The sequence below is a fragment of the Colius striatus genome, chromosome Z (genome assembly GCF_028858725.1).
Source record: "Colius striatus isolate bColStr4 chromosome Z, bColStr4.1.hap1, whole genome shotgun sequence".
NCBI classification, from domain to species: domain Eukaryota; kingdom Metazoa; phylum Chordata; class Aves; order Coliiformes; family Coliidae; genus Colius; species Colius striatus.
In genome coordinates this window covers 88,482,926-88,502,322 of record NC_084790.1, presented here as the reverse complement: position 1 = coordinate 88,502,322, position 19,397 = coordinate 88,482,926, and the positions used below count along the sequence as shown (strand labels likewise).

Genomic DNA, 19,397 nt, shown 5'->3' with positions numbered 1-19,397 from the left:
CATTCCTTTCCATCTACAGTGTTTAAGAGCACCAGGAGGGTGACACGGCAAGGTTACACAGCACCATGGCGGAACTGCCGCTGCCTCCAGACAACTGCCTCTCACAAGATCCTGAACACAACAGAACCACAACAAGACGATGACATTGCAACAATCAGACAATGCTCCAAAAACCAAACCAGATGCCACCTGCGATGGCAAGGATTGAGTTATCCATCTCCTGCACTGAATGGGTAATAGCAGTAACACATCTGTTTGTTCCATTCATTGCTTTGGCTCCTGAACTGTGTATTAAGATGCTAATCCAGGGTTTAAGTTTTGTGGTTCTAGGTGTGGGAACAAACACACTGAGTTCCAAGAACACTGTTTTTATGGCTACCTTGGGCAAAAGCAAAGAACCAACCTCACTGCTACTAACACACAAGTATTTTCCATGTTCCTACAGTGGTGAGACCCGTAGGTTTGAGCCTCCCAAGCTGGTTTTATACCGGACAGGGGTCTGAAAGGTGACACTCATTAAACATTCACTGAAGAAAATTCGTAAAGGCTGTGAGCACACTGCACAGAATCTGACCTACCAGTTACTTACATATTAAAATACTGGTTTATTTCCCTTGGCACATTAAGTCTATTTAGTGCTTATCAAGGTGATGGAGCTGTCATAGACTGACCGCTTCAGAAGCCACGTGAGATCCACAAGGCAGAGGCTGCCATAAGGATGTGACACCTCAACTGTCCCTCTTCATCTCACTTCAGCCTGTTCACTCAAATGTCCTTCTACAGAGTTTACTGCCTTTACGCCAATTCATTTCTCATACCTGCTTTAAACCTACATCCACAAATCACAGTGGCAATTTTCTATGAAATCGAAGATAATGGAACTGGAAATGGCTGCAAATTCTTGCTCATTGCCCTACACACTTACGAGTGACCAACGTTACTGACAAACCTTTGTCTAATTTCTTCTGTCAATGTCTCACACTGACAAAGATTTCACACCATAAATGCTGTTCCAGGGCTTAATTGCCTCACCTATTAGAAGGGTCTAATGTCAGCCTCTCCACACAGGGCTGTAGCTCAAGAGTGGGAGTGGGTAACATTCATTCCTTTTGCAGAACATTTCTGCAAATCTACCGTCTCTCTCGGTCTTCACAGGACTATGGTGTGTCTTTCCTCACAAACTGGGCTCTAAGGCCTTTGAGGGTTCTGTCTTCTCTGTTTTTTTCTCAACATTTGTGCTAGATAGAGCACATCATACCATAAACTGCCCATGAGCAGCAACGTGCCCTCATGGGCAAGAAGCCAACGGCAGCCTGGGGGCATCCAGCAGAGTGTGGGCAGCAGGGCCAGGGAGGTTCTGCTCCCCCTCTGCTCTGCCACATCTGCTGAGGCCTCCTCTGGAGTCCTGTGTCCAGTTGTGGGCTCCCCAGCTGCAGAGGGACAGGGAACTGCTGCAGAGAGGCCAGTGCAGGGCCAGCAAGATGCTCAGGGCACTGGAGCATCTTCCTTGTGAGGAAAGGCTGCGGGACCTGGGGCTGTTTAGTCTGGAGGAGACTGAGGGGGGAGCTCATTAATAGTTACAAATATTTGAAAGGTGGATGACAAGGGGATGGGGCAGCACTTTTTTTCTGTAGTGTCCAGTTATAGGACAAGGGGTAAAGGACAAAAGCTGAAACAGAAGAAGTTGCACTTAAACACAAGGAGAAACTTGTTTGAGTGCTGAGGTGAGGGAGCCCTGGCCCAGGCTGCCCAGGGAGGGTGTGGAGGCTCCTTCTCAGGAGGTCTTCAAGACCCACCTGGACACGTTCCTGTGTGACCTGATCTAGGTGGGACCTGCTTTGGCAGGGAGGGTGGACTGGATGATCTTTAGGGGTCCCTTCCAACCCCACTATGCTGTGATTGTAAGTCATTACTGGTGCTGATGACATTAGAAGAGTTACTTCAGGTCTTAAGACATTTAGAAGAGTTACTTTAGCTCTTAATTAAGACACTCCTGTTCACACATCACAGGATGAGTTCACTTGTGTCCAGTTGATGATTTTGTAATGACCTTTCCAACCAAAATTCTGCTAATTACTCCCACTCTGGGCAATGCTTTGCAAGTCTTATCACGGAGCATCGTCCTTCACACTATAGCAGTAATTAGCCAGACTCATTCTGATTTGTGATCCTGGCCTAGTGAGCACGTCTCACTACTCTGTTGTCTCCTGCTGGACTAATCAGTACTAATGAGTACCTAATTCACTGTTCAAATCACTAACGAATATGTTGAAGAATGGTGGATCCAAGAAGGACTTTCAGGGGAATCCATTTAATTAATCCACCCCTCTGCCAGCGAACCACTGACAGCTGTGCTGGATTTTGGCTGGAAAACCTTTGTGTTTCCCTCCATGACACCTTTCAACAGGCAGACCATATTTCCCTATAGAGGTCCTAGGGAGTGCAGAGGTGCAAGTCTACCACAATGATCAGAGAGTACTATTGTTGTTTATGGATGGTGAATAATGTTGACTTCCTAAGGACCAATCACAGAGAACTGTGTTTTGTGTTAAAGGGTTGAGTGCTGCAGAAATCAGAACTGTTTACAGCTGAAAATGAAAAATGTGACATTTCCAGGCTTCTGTGTTCCTAGTAATCCCAAAGCTATTGTAGCAGTCCTTTCCCTTACTCCCTTACAGAGTATGCTGAAGAGCAGTTGGCATGAGGAGGCTTCTGTGCTGGTGGCATTAGACTTACTAACAGTTTCTCTCAGTGATGAGAAAAACATCCCAGAACCAGAACAACAGTATTGGGAATTACACAAGGTGTCTGGGGAACCAGGACATTAACAGCAGCTCGATCTGCCAACACTTTCAACATTGATATCACACTCTCATAATGGAACTGACTCCATTTGCTGTATCCTATCAACTGGCTCAGCAGAGGGTGACTGAAGGGATGGTCAGTTTGTCAGGGTGATGGAATACTATGGCTTGTCTACTTGGAGTGAGCACAGCCATGGCTGAGTTTGGGGTATGCTCTCAAGTCAGACCTTACCCCAACCCCAACTCAAGAGTAACTGTGCTGCCCTATTGATGCTGCTGTGGAAAACAAATGCTGCTACTGAGAGTGCTGGGGCCAGATCCCCAAGCACTGGGTGCTATTTGCAGTCACTCCCTAAGTACTGACGTCACACAAGGACACCCCAAGGGAGCTGCAGCGTGTCTCCAGCACCGCTGGCACAGCCTCTGCTCCTAGAGGCTCCTTGGGAAGGTAAGTGGTGTGGCACCAGGTTGAGACCAAACAGGACATTTGCTGGAAACAAGCAGCATACTAAAAAACCACCTCTACACTGTTGTAAAAACTGCCACAGAAAAAGCCTCAGATTCGAAGAGGGACTGGAGAGAGATTTCAGATGCCAACAAATCTAGCTTTATAACAATTACAAATTCTTTGGGGACCTCTAATTAATGTGTGACTTCAACACTTACTTCTCGACACTGAACACATGCCTAAGTAGATTTAGGAGAGTGCAAATCTAGAACTTTTTAAAGGAGGCTGTGGGGCTCAACAGTGACACAGGTATTTTAAACAGTTTTATTCTGTGACTCTTCAGTGTCAGCAGCTCAGAGTAATTTGCCGTATTTAAGCTTCCAGATGTCTGTCGGGAAAAACACTTATAGAAGGTATAAAGAAGAATAACTGCACTGATGTTAACTGGGGTTAACCTTGTGCTTGGTGAGTGTATTATTCCTGATGTTTATTTTAAGCTATTTACACAATTTCAGAATTTGTAGTACTTTACAGGCAGACTTTTAGTGGTTATTTAATAATGGCATTTATACAGCTACGGATGAGCATCAGAGCCAGTGTTACTGACACTGAAGGAAAAGCATTATACTGACCAGTATCTTTGGCAGTTTAAAACTTACAGAGTTCAAGTTCTGTGTGGCACCTGTACCCTCCTCTAATGGTTTTGTGAGTTATCTGTTTCTGAGGAGATCATGCCATCGGGAGAAACACCTCATTATAAACCCCAGCTGAAGTCCTTTTAAACAGGAAGGAGCATCCCAGCCTTTCTGGGGTGCTTTACTTTCAAACAACAACAAAAGCTCACACAGTAAATTTGAGATGCTGTAATAAGACAAGTCTACAATGAAACATCACTTACACTAGAACTCCACTAACAGAACTGGGTAATATTAATGGGCTGGGTGCAGTTTAACATGCTATAAATAGGAAATAAGATCAGAATCAGCACTGCCACACAACTTTCTTAAAGGAGAGGAAAGAGTACTTATCAGTGCTAATTTCTCCACTGCCTATATGTGGAGTTGTGGCTACATGATCTTTTCTCATCTTATTTTCTATTCCTAGTGTGTATTTTAATTTATTAAGTGCAAATAAGCCATGGGATCATCAACAACAACCACAACGAATCCAAAATATCAACAAGAACAAAAGAAACCACAAAGAAGAAATGTTAATGCTTCACAAGTCAGAGAGGGACAAAGCTTGATGAGCCAGTTAAAAGCAAGCTTTCAGTGAATATACAGTACCGTATGAGGGCACTAAGTCTCTGGTATCAATGTCTCCACATATCAACACCTGGCTTCCTAAATGAAGAGTAAAATTACAAAGCTTTCACTTCAATACTTATTACCTCCCTTTGTCTATTTGCTGTAGTGCCTGAGTGCTTACTTACTATGGTCTATATAAAACGTTCTTCCATCCAGATGTATTCTTTCCTCCCAACCAGGCTGGAAAAACACAGAGAGAAAATAAGTGATGGAACACAGCTCATGTAGCCTCATGTAGCTTGAAGCAACACATTATCCATGCCTACCTACATTGTCTGACAGGCACCTGTGAGGTAAAATGATCACAGACGCATTCTGTTAAAGCCAAAGGGCCAGCAAGATTCAAGGAGCTGGCTGTTTACACAGGTAACTGCATCTGATATGGACTTTTTAAAGCTTGGAAGCGGGAACTTCTTGCACCAGGGTTCACACCCGCTTCCTATTAGGAGCAAAGGCTCACAAAGAACAGGTTGTCCAGCATTGCTTAGATTTGAGAGCTTCTGCTACTTCTCAAGCACACGTGGGTCGTTTGCTGTAAATACATAAGCCAGGATCCCCTTACAGTCGGACAACAATGTCACATCCAGTCCACGATTCTTCCCATTTTATGGCTTTTCCAAATGATTTTAGCATGGAAAGGAGAATAAATGGCACATGCCATGCTGTCCAGTCACACCTGTGTGCTCCACAGGAGCTTCAGACTGTGACAGAACACACATGAGGAATGACTGAACTTCTTTTGCTTGAGGAACTCTTGTTAACTTCTGTAGCCGCTCAAAGATGGAGTGTTTAACTGTGCTTAAATCTGTTAGGAATGACACCTTTCCAGTGACACGTGTCACTGCATGTTCTACCTCTTGTAGTTAATGGAATAAGCTGTGAATTGGCCCTTTGGCTGCTCTGAAGCAATGCCTCATATCTGAGCAATGTGGGTGACCTGACAAGTGGCCCAGCTTGATGTTAATACAAGGCAAACCCTTTGGTAACCAAGACAAGGGCAGCGAGACTTCAGGCTGTTTTAGAGGAGAGTGTCTGATGATGGGTGATAACAGAGGCTATTGCCCCTCACCAAAGGCAGCATTTGTTACCCTCCAGCCCCAAAGCAGCACTCTTTTTGGTATGCTGTCAGAGTGGTTCATCCAAGCACACTGTAACCAGCTCAGTGAAAATGAGTAGGATTAAAAAGCTGTTCTTCAAACTGTTTAAAGTAATTTAATCTGCCATGTCCTGTAGAGTCCTGTGCTGTCAGTGCTGTTTCTAGATGGCTTGTCTGCAACACATGCTGGAGCACTGACACTGCTGGTGACAATTAGGGCTTACTGCTAAGGTTTCCAGGGTCACTGGTGCAATTTCAATGCCAGTTTCTCAAAAGGATGCTTATATGAGGCAATGAGCTGCACTCACACACTGCACCTGGAAAAATCAGGATCTCACAAATAAGTGTTAACTTTCATGGACTAGTCCACATGGAATTTTTTAGAGGCAAAGGAAAGCTCTGTATTTGTCATGGCTGTAAATCCATGTTGCACTTTGTTCCACCTATGACAGAGCTTCTGCCACTGAAATGGTAATTTTCTGTGCAGAATATGGGGGTTTCATTGAAAAACAAGCATTTATTTAGATTTGGAATGCCAATATGAGCCGGCACAGTGACAGAGCTCACTTAGAACAATCTACCCTGTTCTTCTTTCCTAAAGCAATACGTAATTACAGCAAAGCTGTAATTACAGCAAAGCTGTAATTACTGAGGTAAACCCCAGGTAAATCTCTTCAGAGCTCAAAGTTTCAGATAAGCAAAGAAACATGCAACTGCTTCACTAATACTATGGGCTCCAGACTGACTCACACATGGCAATGAAGCTTTTGGGGGCTACAGATAAACGCAGCTTTAATACCTTCAGAAAAGTGACGACAGTGACGTGTGTGTCCACATGCAACACACGACTGCAGTAACAGATCAGACCACAGGAGACAGCAGGTATATATGGAAACAGATGCACGTTATTACTTACAGGAAGAGGGCCCAAATCATTAGGGTTCAAAGACGTTTTTGATCTCAAATGCACTGGAAATTTCAGTCTTGGATCCTCCTGTAACGTGAATACAGGACTGTAAATCCAACAGATCAAGTTAGATCTACATCCTAACAACTACCAAACACAGAACTGCATGGAAAGGAAATCTTCCTACATTACAGTTATTCTTCTACTCTTTTTATACTTAGAATAAACCAAAACAGAGAAAAGTGACAGAACATTTGGACATGTCACATGCTTTTATTAGGACTCACAGACTGAAACGGCTTTTCAAGTGTTCCCTGTTAGGTGGGGGATTGAAGACTTTGACTCCTGTAAGTGTGCTGCACTCAGAGATACACTTTAAAAGACCCAGCGTGCACTCCTGTAAGTGGCATTTAGATACACATGCACATTTGGGTATCTTAAAAACACAAGAGAAACGAGCCATCCTGTCCTGCAAAGGCTCAGAGATGTTTGTTAACGCACACGTGGTATCACATCGATGCCAAGTGAGGCAAAAAGAGGCAGGTAAAACAGGTCATGGAAGACAAATCCAGATGAGGTTTTCCACACATACTGCACTGGGGAACAACACTGAGAACCACCATTAGAAACCTGTCCCACAGCTCGATGTCACTGGGAACTTCTGGGCGAGGCCTGACAAAGCACAACTCGTATTTCAAGGGGGCACGTGAAACGCTGGGTTGTCTTTGACATTTTCCTTACTGTAATTCTGTTTCTGATTTGTTGACCAAAATTGCAGAATTATTAAAAGAAATGGATCCTTATGACAAAAAACAAGCAATAAAATGGATTCTGTCAGCTGATGAGGGTGGGCAAGCAGCGTATTAACAAAAAAGCACTGCTAAGACGCAGTGAAATGGAATACAAGCCCCAAACTAACCAATAACACTCATCTCCATCGCACTCCACGCCTCTGAAACCCAAGTGTGGGGAATTTAAAGGTCAGTACTTGTATGCAATGATTCACCAAGCCAAAAAAGGTGAAATACAAACCACAAATCACTACTGTGTGGTATATGATGTATGAATGCATCAAAACCTAAGAGGATACAAACAAGCTCTGACCGCAGCAGCGGCAGCACTACAGTCCCTTCACATTAGCTGCTCAAGGGTGTCGCTGCTGCAAGAAGATCACAGGATCTCAAGGGCTGGAAGGGACCTGGAAAGACGTGTAACCTCCCTGCCAGAGCAGGGCCACCTAGAGCAGGTCACACAGGAACTCATCCTGCTGGGTTTTGAGATGGCAACTGATTTCAAACTCATCCTCCAGAGCGTCTCTTACCCACGTCGTAGTTTTAGTGTTATGATCAATGAAGAATGGCCTGCCGTTGGGTGCTATCCGCATCTCCCAGCCAGGGGGAAGGAAGCTTTGTGCCACTTTGTGTTGTGGTTTAGGAGAGTTGTAAGGTGAGGGCTGTGGAGACTGCGGGTTGGAAAGCGTGTCCTTCACTGCTCTGCGCACGGGGGAGTCCTTCATACCCTGAAGAAAACGACACACACCGACTTCAGTCAATGCCACCCAAAACTGTAAAGCAAATAAAACCTGGCTCCCCTGCAAACAGGTTTTCATTCCAGATGTAAATAACAGTAAAAGTAGGTGCTGGGACTGATGTCATAACAATTATGTAGCTCAGTTCTGCTGCTGAGCTTTTTGCTGTGAAGGACACAGCACTTCACCCTTTCCCTCAGCATGATTATCTCCACACTATTTACATTTGCTTGTCTGTGTGATTCTGTGATATATTTTACTGCAGCTGCCCTGTACCTGTCAGTATTTCATTTCACAACGGAAAAAACAAAAGCCTGGTGTAACACATCTCTTTTATGATGAGTGAGCATCCTGAACGTGAGGTGACAGCATCTGCTCTTCAATGCCTTTCCCAACTATAACTTCAGCTCCTCAAACAGACAGAGGTTACAGATTTTGGACTCTTTTTTAAAGATAAATGATCACAGCCACAAAACAGCTTCACTGATCAACGCTTATCAGTTAAAACCAGAAGTTACATGTTGTAGTGTGGGGCTTTTAAAGACTTCACTGGGAAACTGCACATTCTCATGTCTGAACAGCTTGGAAAATTTCATCCAGACTGACTCACCACTGAAAATGCCGAGCATCACAATCAAAAACCTCAGCTTCAGTGCTGTGTTTAAATCTTGTCTGCATTTGTACTTTTCAGATACTTCCCAAACACACGCTCTCATTAGCTCATACGTGACAACAGCTTGTTTTCTCCTTGTTTTGCTGATTATTAAGAGTCATAGAATCAGAGTCACAGCATGGTGGGCGTTGGAAGGGACCTCTAGAGATCATCCAGTCCAACCCCCTGCCGAAGCAGGTCCCACCTAGATCAGGTCACACAGTGCTCTTACTTATCCTATCTTTAATTAGGTTTTTTTGAGTATTATACTAGAAAATGAGGCTCCAGCACAGATATTTACCAAATTATTCCAGCCCTCTTTGTGGCTTGTTTTGAGCTGTGTCTGGACAGAAAGGCAGCCAGATTATAGCATTCAAAAGTAGCATTTACAGTACCTTGCATTCAATAAAAGCTTTCAAACACCTTGTACACAAAGAAGCTGAACAATTTACAACAAAATAAATACTCAAACAAAAGAAATAACTTCCAAAAAGTTGAACTCACTTTCTTCCCGTGCTTGTATCCTTTCAAGACTTTACTATTAGTAAGTCTACACCTCACTTTTATCATAAAAATACAACTAAATGAATTCAGAGCTGGGGATAAGATGACAAGCTTGTGCTCCTCAGAAACCCTGTGGCTTCTGGCCAGTAAAGAACTAACAACCAAGCTGACTGGTTGTATGTGTGGAAGTAGAGTTGCAGGTGCTCAGTCAGTGACCTCCAGAGCTCCACTGTTCAAGTGGTCAGCTGGGGGAGGAACACCCTTTAACACTTTAGACAGAGACATTCAGGATCTTTTAATGAAGTAAATTTGGTCTTCAAAATTAATGATGGCAAGGGTGGGTTTAAGTAGTTCATTGTTACAGGGTTTATTGGAACAACATGTGAGCAGTTCATTTTAAATATGAACCATAATCACCTCACTGCAATCTGTCCCAGAATCCTGCCTTTGCTTAACTTGCTCACTAGTCTGAACACAAATCAGTGCAGGAAACAAAGAAGAATGATACATAAAGTGTGTAGAAGCTATGATCTTTGCTTGCCTGCTGTCAAACCTCTGCAAGGTCAAATGGGACATGAATAGGAAAAGAGACGGTGAGAGAGGAGGAGAAATGAGGTGCCATGCTTGAGCTGGAAGAAGAGATTTTTAGTAACTTGCAATCCTCAACACAGCTCTGTTTAACTGACGCAAGAGCTTTAATCACAACTTCAGAACTGAAATGTACATTGTCTTGGACTGCGTAAGAAGCCACTTAAGCCACTCTTCAGACACGTTGCAGTGAGCATCACTCAACAGTATTCTGAATTGCTTTTAAAGATACTTAAATGGTCTTTTGAAAGACAAGTAGCACAAAACACAACCAGTACCTCAGACTGAAGATGTTCCAAACTCCATTGTATGTGTTATGTCAAAAAGTTATTAGCATCAAAACAAATGTGTGAACTTGAAAACTACTTGATTTTAGACAGCGGCAGTACCTGGAGTCACAACAACGTATGATTTGGACACACACAGGTCACATTTTAGCTGATGAAACCAGATAATCATACAAAAGACTCATAATTCAACACAAGTTAACTCATACTGCTGTACAATATAAAGAGCCAGAGAGAAAACTGCTGAAGAAAACAGCAACACATTAGGGCAAAATCAGTAACTGGGAGACGTGGCTTTGTTGAGCAACCAAGAAGGAAACAGACAACAAAGAATGGGAAGTCAGAGATGCGTGACCTTTCCCAGCAGCAGTTTCTCACCTCTAAAGGAGCAGACAGAGTTACTGTGGGCGAGCTGAGGCTGCGAGGCCGTCGGATCTGGGGCTCACTTAAGTGGTTGCTGCTGTTTGCTGCTGACCCAACCATGCCATCCTCTGCAAGCTATTTCAGAAGCAAAACCAAGTTAGAAAACTGTCAGAAACACAGTTCACCCTGAGTTTGGACACTTCAACAAATATGTAATGCTGTTTTATTATCGTTACAAAACATTAAATATCATCTCTTCAAGATCAAGTCTTTAATTTAGTTCCACTGGGAGGACAGACAATGTATGGAACTCTCACAAGATAAACACAGCTCTCAGACTCATTCCTAAGAATGGATTTGCTTCCTTTTATTAGTTCATACGTACCCCTCTATGTTCCTACCACTGGAGGAACCAGCTTAGTCTGAACCTTAATACAATTAAAAGAATACCCCCAAAAATAAACCTTTTTCACTATCCTGAGTTGTCATGGCAATGCCTAGGACTTGTTTCTAAATGTCAGAGCTCTGAGGAGCAGCTTCAACCGAACTCAGAATCACAGACTTGGGAAGGGACCTTGTCTGAGTCTTTTGCTCCGCTCAGCTTTGCTGCTTCCATCAGCCTGAGCTGTCAAAGGACAGAGCTACCTTTTTCCTGTCACCCACTGCTGCAGCCTACTGTGATTTCAGGCAAAGCACTAATCCTGTGAGTCACAAACCACAGCAAAATAATAGTAATGGACATTTACAAAGAACATGAGGTATCTGTAACTTCTCTTCCTCCCTGTGTTCCACTAGGAGGGCGACAGGCTTCCTCCTCCGCAAACATAAAGCTCTGATGTTCCAGCTAGTCCCCGTTGCCCCTTGCCCTATCATTGGCCATCACTGAGCACAGCCTGGCTCCAGCCTCCTCACACCCACCCTTGATGGATCTGTAACATGAATGAGGTCACCTCTCAGGCTCCTCCAAGCTGCAGAGCCCCAGCTCCCTCAGCCTTTCATCACAAGGCAGATGCTCCACTCCCTTCCTCATTTTGGTGGCTCTGTGCTGAGCTCTCTCCAGCAGCTCCCTGTCCCTCTGCAACGGAGGGGCCCAGAACTGGACACAATATCCTGACTGTGGTCTCACACTCAGTCTGGTCTCTGTACCTGCATGATGGGCCGTGTCCATGTCGTGGTCCGATTGTTGTGATTGACGTAGTACGTGCGGCCCTTGGCATCCTTCCTTTCTTCCCAGCCTGAAGGTAAGCCTGGTGTGGTATGTACATAGGCCACTGAAGGCTGTTCAAGCAAGAAAGTGTTTTATTTTATATTTACTGTTATTTCATAACTGCCAAAAAACCCACAAACATGAGTCAGTTGTTTTAAAAAAAGGAACTTGCTCACTTACACTCTCCTTGACCACAACAGACGTGCACAAATCTGTGGTTCCTGATCTCATTTCATGAAACTCTTCATCTACCTTTGAGTCAAACGGTTTCCCCATTGATTGACTCAGTCACAGATCCAGGTGTCTTGTTCAGAACACAGCGGCGCTTATACACACTTTTATTTTGTGGATTACACATGATGACAAAAACGAACGCTGTGCTTTCAATGGTTTTGTATCAATTGGTGCTCCACACCATTACTCACACAGATCAGTGAGAACTGAAGTCACCGTGCTATAAGGTATTCAAAGCTCTGCTCTTTTCTTTACCACGGGGTGTCTTGAATCAGTCGTAAGAAACTATTGTGGGTTTAAAAACTGAAGTTTCACCATTTTGTTAGAGTTGCACAAGTTGCACTGAGGGTTGGGTGTCCTGAAGACACGAGATCCACCCCAAACTGGAGCCCCAACTTTAGAATGAGGAGGTTTACTTATTACTAAAGTCTCCACAAGAAAGGCACTGCTCTCACAGAAGCACACAGGTAACAGTAACGGTGTCAAAGCCACCAACTGCCATTACACAAGGTACGTCACTGTTCGACAGGGTAATGATGCCATTGTGCGATGCTGGCACTGTTTCATGTACTTCCTGTGGGCAAAACATTCACCGCTTAAAACAACTGCACTTTTTTTTTTCTGGGACATACAGAGGGGTGGAAAAACCAAAAGGGCATTGCAGCACAAACAGCAAAGCTGCCTGAAGGAAAAGAGGCTGGAGAGGATTTTTCACACTGATCCTGCCTGCGCCGAGTCTGTATTTGAAAAGAGGAGCCTGCCCAGGCAGTTCTAGTTTTTATACCTTATCTTCTACATATATCTAAATGTCTATTAAGCCCAGACACTTTCTAGTTTGAGACTCCTCTTGAGCCATCAGTTTTTGCATAAGTGATCAAGCACAGGTAACCTGGCTGTCAGCAAAGCAAAGAAGAAATCACCACGCTCAGATAGCCAATTTTCTCAAGTAATTGAAGTAAATGGCAAGAGCTTGGGAGATCAGGAATTTCTGTCATCCCCAGCAGATAGAAGCACACTGCTACACTCTGCAGGATATTTTTGCTCTCTAATGAAGCCCATGTATTAATAATTGCATCGAAGACTTGGCATGTGCAAGGAGCTTGTCAATATCTATGTCTAAATCTTTGGTTCAATATGGTTCAATGGGTTTATTAATCACATTATTACATACAAGCATACATTAACTAGTAAGAGGCTATAATGCTAGATTGCTGCACTCTTTTGAAATATCTGCCTTGATAGCAGAAGGATGCTGAAACATAAAGGTTTTCATCACAAGACAGCATAAAAAGCAGTGCTTGAACCGCACTGTTGTATCCTTTTGCGCAGCGGTTTCACTCACTGCCAGTAACACAAATTCCTTCAGAAACAGACAGCTCTGTGGTGCAGCAAGAAAATGAACCAAAACACCCTCATCTAGCAGTCTGCTTGTCTCACAGCTTCCCTGAACATGCCACAGCAAGACACACAGCCTTTTCCTTACGGGTGTGACACGTGAGTTTACTGGTCCCTAAAGAATTCCAGGTTGAAACACTGTCAGGTAGAACTGCCAACCAGCACAGCAGGCAGAAAGGCAACTGCAAAACCTACTGCTCTTGTTGCACCTGAACAGAAATTTCCTGCAATGCTGCAAGTTCTTGAGCTGATGTAATTAATAGTTAGTGCCAGAGTGCAGGTTAGGAAGGAACGGTTCTGAAACCTCAGCTAGAGAAAGGACTTGTATCAATGTCCAAGATGCAGAAAGCAGCTCTGGTTGCTGCCCCTTCCACCCCCAACAATCTGCTTACAGGTAGAAGATTTGTAAACTCACAGCAACTGCATCATGGCTGACAGTGTAAGAAAAACCTGTCACCAGCTAACGCTTAGAATGAATGCAGAATTCATTGGCAAAACCGAGATGGCTGAGCACAGCTTCCAGTTCAGAGCCTGCAGTACACTCACTGTGTAGAATGTTGCTCTTTTCCCTTATTTCACTGCCTGGACTCCTCAGTGTGAGAACTCTGCATCATATTACAAAACATATTTTGTTTTGCTGAAGGATATTACTGTCCTTACTTTGGGTTACTATGGGGACTCACAAAAGCATGGGTGGCATTAAGCCACAACCACAGGGCAAGCAGAGAAGTTACTGTGCACACGCCCTTCGACACAGCGATTCGTGGTGTATGATCATTCTGTTTTAAACTATATATTCAGCAGAAAATTACCACTCAAAGACCAAATTACATTGCACAGTAGGATTTGATAACACTCTTCAGGCCTCTGAAGGCTCCTGTTGAAACTGAGGATATGTTCCGTTTCTACACTCTTTGCTCCAGCAAAATAATTAGCTGCAGTGATTGTTAGTGTTGATAGTCTTAAGACCTCTTTCCCAGGAGTCTTGCCTAAGTCAGTATATCTTCCTTTTGGAGAGGAATACAGATGACACAACAAGCTGAAGAACAGCCCAGGTAATCAAGAAAGGAAGTGAGAAAAGACACTGGATGCCTCAGAAAGCCAACACACTACAGTAAGAAACAAAGCAGAGGAAAACAGCTGAGGAAACTAATGCACATGGAAACAAACTATGAGGCTCTGCTTTCTTCTTTCCCTTCCTAAACAGTCAAGTGCTGGAAAGGCTGCTGTTTTTGCCCTTGTCAGCTCACAGTGATGAGGAGACGTTGCCCAGACTCTTCTCATGGTTGCAAAACTATGAACCAGTGGTCAATGAGGCCACTCATTGGTCTGAAAACGGTCCACATACAACGTTTTAATTAGACAGCTGAATATCAGACAGTCTGGGAGCAATTGAGAGGGTCAACAGTGATTCATAGATTTTCTGGTCCAAAGTATGACTGCTGCACATCCTCACACGTTTGCCCTGTGCAGATGACTAACACTGTCCAGAGTAAACACAAGATGTGCATAATTCAGAGATTCCAAATTTGGAAATGGAAGAGTTTAGTTGCAATAATACACAATCAACTCACTCCAGCATGGCATGCTGCAAATCATCAACTTCAGCTGTGAGGATACAGAAACACAAGAAAGACACATTCATTGTGCTACCTGATCCTTTAACACTCTGTTAAAATAAACCCAGCTGTCAGCAGCCCTCCTCTTTACTATTCATTGTGGGTTAATGCAACACACAATGTGACTTGCCAACCCGAGTTTGCCATCCCTTTTCCATGTGTTAGATACCAGTCTATGTAAAAGATACTCTACCACATGGAGCAGAAACTTGGAAGGTTTATCAAGAGACTTCTACCCAAAATCTGAGTGTTTTTAATCAGTGGTTCAGTAAATAGTGAGGCGAAAAAAAGTACTGTGGCTAAGGACAGAATGTCCTGAGAATGGAGATGCTGGACTCATGATGTCTTATGTTTTGCTCTGAATAGTTTGATAGTTGTCCTTGGGGACTTAAGAGGTTAATAACCACAGATGTATTTACCCAAACATGCACTTTGTCAGCCTACTTCATCAGCACCTACTTCATTACAGAGTCCAAAGTAACAAATTTACTCATCTTCTCTACCTGGGACAGACACAACATTTGTACAGTCCCAGGTAATATTTAGTGAATCAACTTCTTATGAGGTGTCAAAATGCTCAGACTCAGGCCCACAGAGGGGAAAAATAAAACCAGGCAATGTTAGTGTGTATGAATGTGCCCTTTAGCAGCCCCCTGAGGCCCCGATGCTTGCTAAGGCACAAAACAGATCCACACAGACCATTTCCTACTTCAACCACACTCAAAACCACACAGGTGAGGCCATGCAGTAGCATCAGCTCTCACCCAAACCAACAGTAACCAGTGTGATCGGTCAGGACGTGCCACTCTTGGGTTTAACTGGTATTCCTCAAGGGGCACATCTCTGTAGTGCTTTGGCCAACAGGCTGAAGAGACAAGCACTGCTGTGGCTGCCTTGGCCTGCACAATGTGCCTTTCCCTGCAAAACAGCTTCCAGAGGCACGACAGTCCTGCGCTAGGACCATTCCTGAAAGGGCCATGTGGATTTACACATTGCATACGTAGGAGGGCATGGGATGCCCTGCTTCTGGCTCTTCAGTCACTCAGCTAAGCCAGTTATGACAAGGGGCATCATCACTTCTTAAGATGCCACAACATGGCGTTTTTGTGCAGCCCACTCCTGTGCCTCTGAGTGAGGCACAGTCCCAGCACGCAACTATGGACTTTGTGCCTTGTGTGTGTGTTCCAGGCCAACCAGGGGTCTTCTAGGGATTCTGAGAGCGACACTAAAGCGACACTGAAACTTTTACTGTTGTCAGATTGTAGTTCTACAGACTTCAGGTGCCTAAAGGACAAAGACAATGGCGCCTCTGAAAAGAATGTACCTGGAGTGAAATGTGTGACTCCTAATGAAGTCTGGTGCAGATTTGGGTTTCAGAGCACAAATGCACGCTGGATGAAGATAAAGTAGGGGGGTAGAGTCCTATTAGTAGGCTGCAGCATAATTAGGTAAAACATCTATGATGTGGCTGTGCTAATTGTGAGTCAGTGGAGTGTGAACGTCACTGCAATTGCAGCAAAATACCATTATTTTGCTCTAAAAAGTGTAATCAAGACGAGATGCTCTGCCAGTGAAAGACCTTGTTTACATTACAGTCCAAAACAGAACATATTTTAACTAACAATTAACAAGTCAAGGACAGAAAATAACTTGCTGTGTGCAGGAAGGAAAGACAAGACGGTTCCTCTGACTCTACAATTCACATGCAGTAAACACAGACAGCATCACAGAATGAAGCATCAACAGCCAAATAAAGATCTGACACTACCCCACACAAATAGGAAACTTAGCAAGTTTGAACTGTATTTCTTTCTCTGAAACGAATTACCTGAGAGGGCACACATTCTGAGCAGCTATTTATGGTAGTTACTGTAAAATGTCTCCCCTGAATTAACTTGATCCAGACTAACATTTAATCCGTTTAAAAAATAATGGGGGTGGTGGGGTGGTTTGACAAAGCCCAGTATAAATGAAAGGCACTTTCCTTGCATTACACGCTCAGAAAAGCACTTCCAGCATTGTATTGGCTGATCAAAGCAAAAATTCAGCCTCAGGCTGCTGCAAAACTAATGGAAGATGAAAAATGGCATTAAATAAGGCCATTAAGAGTGATGTGATATGATGTATTACCCCCATGGTTCTCAAAGTAAGATCAACTTTAAGAATTAAAAGGAATTAGTCTAATGGAGAGTAAGGGAAGACAGATGCAAGCTGAAAACACAGCTCCATGCACCCTGATCCGATGTCTCTAATCCCCAGCATCAGTTTTTAAAGTATGAGGCATTACATCTTCCTGTTTTCCAGAAGAGTAGTGTTTCCTCAGTGCACAGCTCTGTTAAGACCAATGGCACACCCTCCTCACCAAAACATGCTGGTATCTGAGTGAAATCGCAGTGTCCTGAGGAATTCTGATGAAATTCAGAACAACAGGGAAAAATGTAGCTACAGACTTGGTGGTTGAAGTTCATTCAACAAAATGCTGCTCTGTGAAAAAAGCTCCTTACTGCACAAGACGTAAACTACCCACATTTGGTTTAGAGATAGTGCTTGATAAAGGGTGTCATTACCGTTGGTTCCTCACCACCTGTGACAGTTGAAGAACGAGCTCTCCTAGACGGACCACTCTGCTGTTAAATGACAATTAAATGTTATAGATAAGTATGTTTAGTGATGAAGGCCACAGATTCCTGTCACATCTTCAGGACTAAGGAATCACAGACACTCAAACTTATGAAAAAGGAGTAATCAGATGGAAAGAATGATTAATAGCAAAAGAAATGAGTCATCAATCACTGATGACCAAGCCAGAATCTCGTAAAAACCACAAATGGAACTGATCTGAAGGGTTCTTGTGTCCCATTCTATGCATTCACTACTGACAGTTGTAACAACAGGAACAGTTATTCTAAATGTAACATGATTTCTTTCCCCCTTCCAACCCCAATTTGCATGTTCTGCCCATACACACAGTATTCCAACCATGCATTCTGGTCATCAATGAGTGTACAGAAGTCAGAGTAAAACAATGGAAGTGACATTGTGGATTCTCAGCAAGGATTAATGCAATCAAGAAAAGCACTGTAATTAGAAAGGAAGTATCTAGTTAGTTCCTAGAGGATAAATTATGGTTAGCTGAGTAAGGATTAAATACGATTAGGATCACAGACAGATCAGGTAACATCCTTGTTTTAGAGCTATACTTTTAACTCTGCTGGTTGAACATCTGCTAGTGAAATGCATGTTCTACAATAATAAAGTGAAAGATGCATCACCAGTTCCAATCTGACTACACTAGTGGCAGAAATTCAGCTCCATGAAGTGTGGAAAAATCAAAAATGATGGTTATTGTGAAAGCTGCCCAACAGCAACAGAAGGATGAAGCAAAGGAGAAACATCAGCTCCGATCAGAAACATTGATATACTCGATTTACTCCATTAAAACACACACACAACATTTCTATTTGTAGATTCAAATGTAACAGATTTCTAATGGAAAATTAGGGGAAATTAGGGGAAAAATCCTGGAAGAAAAGCAGCTGGTTTAAATCATTAAATTACCTTGAAAACATAAACATATTAATTCAAAAAGTCCTGATTTAAGTAGTCTCTCTGCAGCCCACCACCTTTGCAACACTCACACTTGGGCAGTGGGACAAAATGTGCAGAACTTTCTATCAATCAGATCAAAGGTTTGCATGAATCTCTTTTAAAAGATTCCTGCTTATGGAATCTGCTTCAACCAAACTGCAGAGAAGCTGCTGACCTAAATCAGACAGATTAAAAAACTGCAGCAGATGCAATTCCATTCAGCTCTGTCACACGAGGACTGTCACGAAAAGGCTCCTTTCAGCCACAACTAGGTAAAACATCAATCCCCTTTAATGTTACACGGGTTTATCTACTCCAAGTAAAATCAACTGATGGAAAACAAAAATATACCTTACAGGAGAGTCCTGTGGCTGCCACATTTCCAAGCATAAATGGTGCTCCTGCCCTCTCCTACCCCTGCAGAAAACGCCTGTGGAGAGTTTTCCCTCTCCACTCAGCACATACATAGACTGTAGTAAACTAAATGTCTATGTTATACAACTACACTTAGTGTGACTGTGCTCTCAGTTTCAAAACTCTCTTTCATGACTGTCCTCGTTTTAGTTGCTGACCCCCAGGATATTAATTTGGGATACATTACTATTTGGGATAGTCATACTGCCCATCCTGGCTGCTGACCTACACTTGACTGGAAATGACCTGAGATGTGGTTCAGGATCAGAGAACATTCAAACAGAAAGAAAGAAATAGAAGTTAGGTTTGGTTTACCAAGGATAATTGAGACTGTTCAGCAACTGCGTCTGTTACACTGCAAGATCTTAATCTTGAAGAAGGGTCTCTTTGCTGCAAAAAGAAAAGAAAAGATCTCTTTAAGTTAAGGTGTCTTAAAACACAGGGGTTTATTCAGTG

The 19,397-nt window shown here is 43.3% G+C and overlaps 1 protein-coding gene across 4 annotated transcripts in view; it reads right to left on the bottom strand.

Moving 5' to 3' along the window:
- Positions 1-19,397, bottom strand: part of NEDD4L (NEDD4 like E3 ubiquitin protein ligase) — a 190,127-nt gene that overhangs the window by 24,289 nt on the left and 146,441 nt on the right. For 2 of the 4 annotated variants that reach the window (XM_062019381.1, XM_062019378.1), the window contains 7 exons: positions 19,257-19,331; positions 17,507-17,566; positions 11,631-11,762; positions 10,500-10,619; positions 7,884-8,081; positions 6,572-6,649; positions 4,685-4,739 (listed from right to left, as the gene is read on the bottom strand). In XM_062019381.1, the coding sequence (XP_061875365.1) occupies positions 4,685-4,739; positions 6,572-6,649; positions 7,884-8,081; positions 10,500-10,619; positions 11,631-11,762; positions 17,507-17,566; positions 19,257-19,331 (718 nt within the window). The remainder of the gene's footprint in view (positions 1-4,684; positions 4,740-6,571; positions 6,650-7,883; positions 8,082-10,499; positions 10,620-11,630; positions 11,763-17,506; positions 17,567-19,256; positions 19,332-19,397) is intronic. The other 2 variants (XM_062019380.1, XM_062019379.1) reach the window with 1 other exon arrangement.